Here is a 9517-nt window from a genome sequence, read left to right as displayed (position 1 = left end):
CATTTCCCTTGTTTACAAAAATTACTTTCAGACACAATTTTGGATTTCTTTTTCTTATCACCTTAATAAAACCCATATGTTTACATGTCCTTTTGTCTATTCTGCAGGATTTTGTTTTTTGAACTTTAAGTTTCAAGATCTCATTTACGAGAGATCTTTTTTTTGCTGAAAACAAACAGAAATTACAATCAATTATAAAACAAGTAATTAAAATATTTTGCTCCATAAAATCAGTTAATAAAACATGATCTTAAAACAAGGTCAGGTTGTTTGTTGTTGTTATTGTAATTTTGTGTTATATAACTAAAACTTGAACGAAGCTGAATAAAGGTACATCTAAAGATGTTTTTTTATGTTTGGTAACATGTATAAGGAACACACAACACAAAAAGCAGCTGGAAAAATACATTAGAAAATTAAAGAACCATAAGATATGAACTCAACGGAACCTGTTAGATACAACTCTGGGTTATTTTGGATTCTGATGAGTTAACATGTTCACCCTGCAGTATTCGTTTCTCTCGCTAGATGGCGAGCTTGTATTTGCTTTGTTCGGTTTGCTCCATAAAGGAAGCCGGTCCTGCTGCAGCCAATCAGATTACAGGACAGGGAGACTCAGGCTTCCGGCCTAATAAACGTCAACAGAAGAGAAGCGGTTACTCTCAGAAGCAGTTGTTCGTTAGCCTCTCACGATTCAGCTTTTATATCCCGTAAGTTGTTCTCTTTTTTATAGTGACATTTAGACAGAAGTGTTTAGTTTACCGAGTGCACTTTGTAAAGAAGGTCAACTGGGTTGTCGGTGTCGGTTCGGTGAATGCTAACTGGGTTCCTAATGCTAGCCTAGCCACCCGGCCGGGCTGTTGGTACTTTCTACCAACGGTTGAAATAATTATTGCAACGACACTTTTCTCTGGTGAATATTCTTTTCTGGCACCACCGAAAGCGACTCATGTTAGAATAATTACGACGCCAGTCGTAACAGTAATGTTTGAAATAAAACTTAATTTAATTTTCTTTGTTTTGTAAAAATACTGTAGTTACTTAAATTTGCTTCATTTGGGAAACATTTTTAATGGATTAATGAAACATTGGAAAGATAATTTTAACTGAAAACCCTTGTAACAGTTTTTTTTTATTTGTTCAAATTTGACCTCAGTAAGTTTTGTGTTTGATCCCAGGAATTGGCATTAGCAGCAGCATGACATCTGTTTGCTGAGCTGCTGCTTCTTCAGACAATACTTAAACCAAGATTTGGTTTGCAACGAATGAGGCACCGTCACCATGGAAACAGAGACAGTAAGATTATGCTGCTGTGGGAAAGTTGTGCAGAAAGCAGGTATACACCATGAGGAGAGATCAGGAATGTTTTTATTTATTTTTAATTCTGCAGGAAATGATTCCCATCTGGCAGAATAAGCCCCATGGAGCCGCCCGCAGCGTCGTCAGAAGGATAGGTTCCACTCTTCCCCTAAAGCCTCCACAGAGGGCATGTTTTCAGGTACGCTTCATATCCTGAGTTGCACTGTGTTTTTGTTTACTCTACCTTAATATTTCTCCAATATTTTTTGATAATTGGACATTCCCAGAATATATGCGTATTGTCTTTGATTTTCCCACATTTTCTCCAACAACATGCAGTTGATGGTTCCTTTACAAAATTAAAAATAAGAGGGGATGTAAACATACTTAACTTTCCATTTCCAGTCAAATTCTTCCTATATTGGATTCTTTATCAGGATCTATTTTGTATCACTTGATATTCTGCATAATATCAGGTGAGAGCCTCTTTTATTAGTTAAAAACCTCTTTTAGTTGGTATTTTTTTACTAAAATATTGTCCTATATTATTGGGATGTTTATTCTGTGTTTTGATGCTTTTAACCAATAAATCCACTTCTGGATGAGTTAAAATGGCGACTCTTGCTCCACCAGGAGCTGCCCGGTCTGCCCTCGCTCCGTCCGCTCGACGGCCCGTCCGTTCCGACCCTGGCTGACATCGCTTGGATCGTCGCAGACGAGGAGGAGACGTACGCCAGAGTCAGGTCTGAAATCCAAATCTGGTTCTGAAAAAGCAGCATAAAAGTACAATTAGAAGTTTTAAAGATTTAGAAAGTGATTGATTTCTGTATAAAGTCCTTGTTAGTGCTTAATATTCAAACTGCACAGTTTTGCAATAAAGTACAATCTAATGTTTGATTAAAAGCCCAAATGAATCATTTTAATGTTGAAGCCAAATATTTGTTTTTCTCCATTTCTGAGAAATGGAGAAAAACAACATTTCTATTTTAGTTCAGTTACCAAAATTATTCATATTTTCTAAATGAGAAAAAACTTAACAAGAACTTTTTTTTTTATTTAATTTTGAATATTTAATAATCCTAATGGATAAATGAGTTATTGATTTGTGCAATTGAATACAAACATTTTAAAATGTAAAACTTTAGTTTACCTCATTTCTGCTGTAAATCATGAGCATCATTAACAGCAGTAATAAATCATATAGAACAGTAAAGTTAAGCTCTTTTTTTTTTTAGATTATTTTGTATTGTTCTTATTTCCAAAGTGCAGTGATGGAAAAGTTTGAAGACTTATCTTGAAAATGGTTGAAAAGTATTTGAATTTTACTGTGGAGAAAGTTTATAAACCCCGATATTGTGACAGTAAAGTTATATTTGATTAAACTCTACCTCTCAAACTTTTTGCCAACCAAATGTTTATTTTTTGGAACTTCTTTGTTCAATTGGGATGCATCAAATTGGAGGTTTGACATGATAAACTTTGCTTCCTTTTTGGTTTGATTTGTGCCAATTAAACTTTATTAAACCACAAAGTGTTTCACAAAAAATAAAACAGGAGAGATAAAACGGCGTACGTGGAACGTAAAACAAATTAAAACAATCGTGTCTTCTGCTTTTTGAAAGTAACCCCTGTTCTCTGCAGAAGCGACTCGCGGCCCCTGAAACACGAGTGGCGACCCACGCCGCTCCTCGTTCTGCACAGGAACTCATCTGTGCCGAATTTCCGGCGGGAGGGGAAGCGGATGGAGGGTCTGAGGAAGCCGGGCGTGACGGCGCTGAACCGAACCACGGCGCTCCAGGAGGAGCTGAGCCGCCTCAGAGCACAGATCGCCAAGATCGTTGCCAGTGACTCAGGTCAGTAACTCCAGAACAGAGTTATTATACTTACATAAAACTAGCAAAATAACAAGAACTGAAGCTGAGAAAACATTTTGGTTAAATGAAATAAATAAAACTGTAGTTAATGTGGGAAAAACTAACTGGAACTATACTGTGTGTTAAGAAAACCAACTAAAAACGGGAAGAAAACACCAGTTAGTTTGTTATTCAACAATAACTGAATATTTATTTCTGAAAATTTTATTTTCTGTTGAGTATTTATCAACCAATCAAAGTAAACCTAATCGCAATACAATACTTTGTCCTTTATAAATTCTGCAAGTGTTAAAAAAATTAACTACTAAAAACTAATTGAAAATTAAACAGTGTTCAACTAATTAGTAATAAAAACTAAACATTTTAGTAACTAAGAAAAATTGAACAATATTTAAATAATCAATATCTAAAAAATAACAAAAACTAAACATTGAATTATTAATAGCTAATAATAAATAAACAATGTTTAACTAGCAAACGCTCTTAAAAACTAGTCACCGAACTATGTATGTAATCGAAAAAGTCACAACAAAATGAAACTAAACTGTAATAAGCTATTACATCCGGCTCCTGATGCTGTTTATTGTTGATCAAACTTCCAGTAAAGTCGCATTTCTTCCGGTTTTGTATCAGTGGAAGAACCTGCTGCTGTTTAAGTCTGATAACTCATTTCTTCTGGTTAGTTTTCCTTGTGTAGCTGAGTCTTCATGTGACTCTGTGCTGCTGCCCAGTCAGCCGCCCTGATTCCCTGTAAGCCGTTTGTTGGTGCAGAGACTCGGCGCCGGTTTGTAGGTCAGCGATGGAAGATTATCCCCTCTGTTCAGCGGCAGCTGCACATCACATGACAGATAATTTAAAATGTTTTCTCTTCGACGTTTTCTGATTGAGTTGCATAAAAGGTTCCTGGAAGAATTTGACTTAGTTTTCAGTTCCGTATCATATTCCCAGTTTTGTCCTAAAAAGATCCGTATCTCCATTCATTTGTCGGCTTGTTTGCCTGCTTTCTTTCTGTTCTATTCAAAACATGTTTTACATTTTTAGCACAAAACCATGATTAGATAATAAGATTTTACTCTGTCCTGTTCTAGATATTTTCATCTGTTTTTAGGGCCTCTGTCACTTTAAATCTGACCAAACATGCTGGAGCTTTGCCTTGGTTGCTAGGTAACGGTGGAATTCCCCTGGGGTTGCTAGGTAACGGTGTAGCGCCTGCTGATTGGTTACATTTAAAGAGGTTTTTTTTAACCCATTCTGCAAAATATTAAAACTTGTCCAAAAATTATACTTGTGTTTTTAGCAGAAAAAAAAAAAAACCGTAACAACATTTAGATTTTACCGTTTTTGATCCTTTTAAAGTTCCTCTAATCGGTAATAAGTGATCGACCGGAGCAATCTGCTCTTCTTCCCCCAGACTCCAACCCGCTGACCCCTGAACTTCTCTCCCCCGACGACACCAGCATGGCGTTCTCCATGGCGCCGTTCGAGGCCGCCTCCTTCCAGCCGGCGGCCGCCGCTCCCGCTTCCTTCGTCATCAGCGACGTCACCGAGGAGGAAGAGGAGGAGGACGACGAAGAGCCAGTGGAGGAAGATGAGAAGGACGTGGTCTCCATCGTGTCGGAGCTGCTGCCCGACCCGCTGCCGCCGGTTTCCATGACAGCGTCGGCGACCTTCGACCTGGACCGGCCCAGCATGGAGTTCAGGGAGGCGGAGGAAGACACGGTGTCGCTGTCCAAGTCGACGAGCTTCGCCGACGTCATGGACATCCTGAAGGACATGAACAAGATGAAAATGAGCAAAGACAGGTGAGGAACGCGCAGAGCTCACCTGCAGCTTCCTGTTTGTTCACCAGAATAAAACCAGATCCCACACAGGCGAAATAACGCGAGAGTAAAACTTTAATATTAAAAAATAATGAGCATAGAACTCGTCGCTTTATCAGAACTCCAACATGAAAATGTACTAAATTCATTATCAAACCTTTTCTTCTCACTAAAACACATTTTTTTGTCATAATTTTAAGACGTTCTTCTGGTAAAATTGTCTTTATTCTGATATTTCGACTGTTTTCTCATTTAAACTAAAATACTCGTTGCAGGGCTCTAATACGCCGCAAACAGAAGAGAGACTTTAAATAAAAAAAAAAGAGTTTCAGAAAATATTTTTTGTCATTTCTAATTTCTTTTCTTAAAAAGAAAACTAATTAAAATCAAACCTGGTACTAAAAAAATTCATCGGATTTCTATGAGAAACTGATCTAAAATTAGGCATCAAAAAAACTGATTGAAACCGTAATTGGGATGAAAAGAATTAAATTGAATCTAGTACAAAAAAATGTTATTCTGTAAAAAAATTTTTGTACAAGATCCGATTTAAATCTGGTATCAAAGGAAAGGAAATGGATTGTACATAATATGAAAAAAAGTTAAATCAGATGTGGTACAAAAAATAAAAACTGATTTAAATCGTATCTTGTACGGTAATAAAAGATCAAAATCTTATTCTAATTGAAAAACAATTAGAATAAGATCTGATACACAGGTGGATTAAAATGAGTCTTGCATGAATAAAATCTGTCAGCCTGCGCTCTGCGCTGACGATGCGTTGTCTCCCAGGTACAGCCGCGGTTGCACGTCGCTCAGAGAGGAAGACTCCGCCACGCTGATTTCTGAAGCTCTGAGGAAAAAGTTTGTCCTGAAGGACGAGGATTCTGCTGCTGTGAAACGGAAGTAGCCACTTCCTGCTGCGCCATGTAAGTCAGCGGAGAGCTGAATTTTTTTAGGCTTTTCAATTTTTATTTTTAACTTTAGCCTTTACAGTTTATTCCCATGGATCAGCAGCTGATCTGATCCCAGAACAAAAGACGGAGAAGAGATTTAGAATCGAGATTCTTTTCTGGCTTTGTCCAAACTTTTATTGTTTATTAGATCTAAATGAGGCGACTTGGCTGTTGATTTCCACCAGAAAAGATGCAATTTTTTAATTTTCTTTTCCATTTTGCATCGTTGGGATAAAAGTCTCTTGTGTCAAAGTGAAGAAAATTGTTATTTTTGATTCCAGAAACATTTTTATCTCTTCAAATTAGAATATGATTGCAACGTTGATTTATTTCAGCTCTAAAAAGTGGAACTTGTATAGATTAACTATTGCTTGAAATATATTACATCAAATATATTCATTGTTGTTTTATACAGTGATACATCAAAAATAACTCCAATACTTCATCCTCTCACAGATACATGTAAGGTGGATTTTTTTTCTTCCACTCAACTTTCCACTGCACTTGTTTTCTTTAGCAGTTAGCTTTAGTAGCTTGTTTGATGGATTTCTGATAACAGACTAAACGATTAAAATCTTTTTTTGCTCTGATGTTATAAACAAGCAGGAATAAATCTAAAAAAGTACAACTATAAAGAATGAATCGAATACATATATATTTCATTTCTTTGGCAGAGGCAGTACACATTAATATGTCTGTAAATATCTAGAATTAGCCAAAGGGCTATTTTTTTCACCTGTACTGCTAAAAACAAACAATAGTTTCACAAAATAACATTAAAATGACCAAACTATACACATTTTCTGAACAGTAAATACCAAATAAAGGAAAATACAACACAATTATTAAAATAAAATATAAGAAATAATTAAAACTAAACAGTTTCACTTTTTAAAACTGATAAATTTGCGATTGTATTCTAATTTATGGAGTTGAATTTGTTGTTTTGACTGTTAGAAAACCAAATGAAACCTGGCATGAGTGTTTTTTTTATTAGCGGTAAAGTTAGTAGTTAATGCTTTAATTCAACAGTAAACAGGTCTACCTAATAAAATGTGTGTTTACATCTTTCTGAGCCCGATTTGAACAAAATTAGTTACGTTTTTGTGAGAAAAAAAAAAGGAAACAGATTATTCCCATGTAGGTTGAGATTCTCCTGAATCTGTCTGGGATTTATTTGTTTCTCCAAATAAAGATTCTCTCTTTATTGGTCATTTGGATGTTTTGAAGAATGGAAATCTGTTTTTTTCTCTTTTTTTTTCCTTTTTCCTTTTTGGCACTACAGCGCTCATTTTTTGTTTTTTAATTCTAAATGAGGTGAAATGTGTCGTAAACCTCCCACAGCATGCTTGGTCAAAGGGAACCTCCTGGTTTTGTTGGGAGTTTTTCTGCCATAGAATGAGTGTGTAACCCTTGTACCTCATCAAAATGTGTTTATTCTGTTTTTGTTGTTTTTAATGGTTTTGTTTTTTCATGCAAGTAACTGTAAATAAAGGTTGTGCGACTGTTTTCAAAATGATTGCGTCCTTTTCTTATTATTGTGTAGTAACGGTGTGTAACCACCTGGGGGCAGTGCAACCAAAATAAATCATTTTAAATATTCAAAATAAAAATGTTAGTTTTTCTTTTTCATGATGGGTTTGAAAATAGGCAAACATAAAGAATAATACTGTAAAAACGTTTATGAAAAAATACCTGATTAAATATAGCCTTTTTATTGCATTTTAAATTTTCCTTGAGTAAAATATATCTTGAAGTAGTGCTAGTCTTACTAGAGATAAATAAAATTGGGTACCAAAACTCAAATAATTGCATTTTTTTTACATATCCTGGAGTACAAAATATTTCTGAAATTAATTTTAAAAAATGTGTTGCTTAGTAAATGAAGAAAGAATATGATGTTGATTAAATAAAATTTGTATACTGTCTCTTTTTTTAAGTTTGATGCAGACAATTTTATATAAATTGACCTGAGCTGAACAAAAAATGTACCCAAGTAAAAGTAGCACTACAAGAAATTAAATAAGAGTAACAATGTATTTGGTAAAAAGTCCAATTCCTGAGTAACTCATCAAAATATTCAATACTTCAAATTACATCGTTATTTTTTTGATTATGTGGATATTTTGATGTTTTAAGGACCAAAGTGACAATTTTTTACAAAAAATACAAAAAAAAGACATCAGGCAAAAGAAACTGCAGGTGTGTTTGGTGAATTTTTGGCTAAAACATGTTTGTTTTTCATTCAGTGGGTAGAAAATCCAGAAATTTTACTCAAATAAAAGAAGAAATACTTAATAGAAAAACTACTTGAGTAAAAGTGAAAAGTACAGCGCAGTAAAAATGCCCACCTCTAACATTAAATACAAGAAAATTAACTTTAGAACCAACATATTATTGATAAGAAGCTTACAAATGTCTCTTTCCCCTGGTTTTCATGTGTAATTTGATTTCTCTCTGTCTAAATTTCCAGGATCAGCGCTGGCCCACATTCTTTCCCATTTCCTCTCCTTCCCTGGATGATCCAGCTCCTCTGTGGTTCTCAGCCTACTTTCTGAGTCCTTGGCCTACTTTGTGCCTCGTCACCTCCGCCGTGGAGGTGAAGAAGAATAGATCCATCCGCCAATTTTAGACGCGGGCAGATATCTTTGGAGGGCTGTTAATGGGACTTTGTGTCAAAAAGAGGCTCTGGTGAACCGATAAGTACCGGCCTTCAAATCAACACTCGCTAGAGAACTTTAAAAAACAGATTAAAACATTATTAAAGCTAACTGTAACAAAATCTGCGTTTTTTTTACTTTACTCAAAATAAAGTTTAGGAAGGTGGTCGTTGTTGATGCGAAGCATTATGGTTGCTACTTAAGTTGCTAATAAGAAAAATAAAAGACGAAAAGAAAGACATGCGAGACCGAGATGCTCATACGCAGCTCGGCTGAATGAAGCGCCACTAATGACAAACTTAAGGAGTTTGTCCAGAGTTTATATTGCTAAACATTGATTTTTCAGACTCCAGTCGACTGGTTCTCTTTTCCGTTCTGGTATCGCTCCGCCATCTTTAATACTGATTCGCTGACTCCACTTAAGAATGAGTGGCGGCGCCCTCTGCTGGGTGGCGGCCAAACTACAGCCGACGATACAGTTAATTGATTATAACTATTAAACTAATCGACTATTATTCATACATTAGGACAGTGCTTCTCAATTATTTTCCGTTGCGCCCCCCCTAGCAAGAAGAAAACTATTCGCGCCCCCACTCCCCACCGTGACTATCCATCTCTGCATAACATTTTTTCCTTATTAACATTAAAGACAGAAAGACATATGGTCAAACTTACAAAGAATAACTTTATTAAATTGTGTTTTAAGTCTGCAACAGAAAAGATTTTAAGTGCATCAATGCCTGAAATTAATAAATAAATCCATGTCTACTGCTGCAGGCAGTATCAGCTCCTCTGCTATGGTGTGGGGCTTTTTGCACTGCGCAATTTGGTACGCCACCTTATATGATGCTAGCAGCGCTCGATGGTTTACTGAAGTAGCCTTCACAAAGCGGGATGACTGTTGGCAA

At 35.9% G+C, this 9517-nt stretch overlaps 1 protein-coding gene across 2 annotated transcripts; it reads left to right on the top strand.

Moving 5' to 3' along the window:
- The first annotated feature begins 608 nt into the window (after positions 1–608).
- On the top strand, positions 609–8720 carry mtfr1l (mitochondrial fission regulator 1-like). 2 transcript variants are annotated; one of them, XM_055053476.1, is made up of 8 exons: positions 609–710; positions 1179–1296; positions 1391–1498; positions 1933–2042; positions 2941–3152; positions 4585–4975; positions 5786–5922; positions 8423–8720. In XM_055053476.1, exons 2-7 carry the CDS (start codon positions 1282–1284, stop codon positions 5901–5903), a joined length of 954 nt encoding a protein of 317 aa, XP_054909451.1. In that variant the 5' UTR covers positions 609–710; positions 1179–1281; the 3' UTR covers positions 5904–5922; positions 8423–8720. The 2 variants fall into 2 exon arrangements, with proteins under 2 accessions (XP_054909451.1, XP_054909452.1); XM_055053477.1 differs by lacking the exons at positions 609–710; positions 8423–8720 and having other exon boundaries at positions 5786–7465.
- The last annotated feature ends 797 nt before the right edge of the window (positions 8721–9517 follow it).

This window comes from Poeciliopsis prolifica, unplaced genomic scaffold, assembly GCF_027474105.1.
Source record: "Poeciliopsis prolifica strain line A6 unplaced genomic scaffold, Auburn_PproV2 SCAFFOLD037, whole genome shotgun sequence".
NCBI lineage: Eukaryota > Metazoa > Chordata > Actinopteri > Cyprinodontiformes > Poeciliidae > Poeciliopsis > Poeciliopsis prolifica.
The sequence above is the reverse complement of the archived record's forward strand: the minus strand, read 5'-3'. Positions and strand labels throughout refer to the sequence as shown.

What these genes read in the sequence shown, in the direction of transcription:
- mtfr1l (XM_055053476.1), top strand. An exon ending in GAGACGTACGCCAGAGTCAG is followed by an intron (nt 2,043 to 2,940) that starts GTCTGAAATCCA and finishes TGTTCTCTGCAG; the next exon opens with AAGCGACTCGCGGCCCCTGA. An exon ending in ATGAAAATGAGCAAAGACAG is followed by an intron (nt 4,976 to 5,785) that starts GTGAGGAACGCG and finishes GTTGTCTCCCAG; the next exon opens with GTACAGCCGCGGTTGCACGT.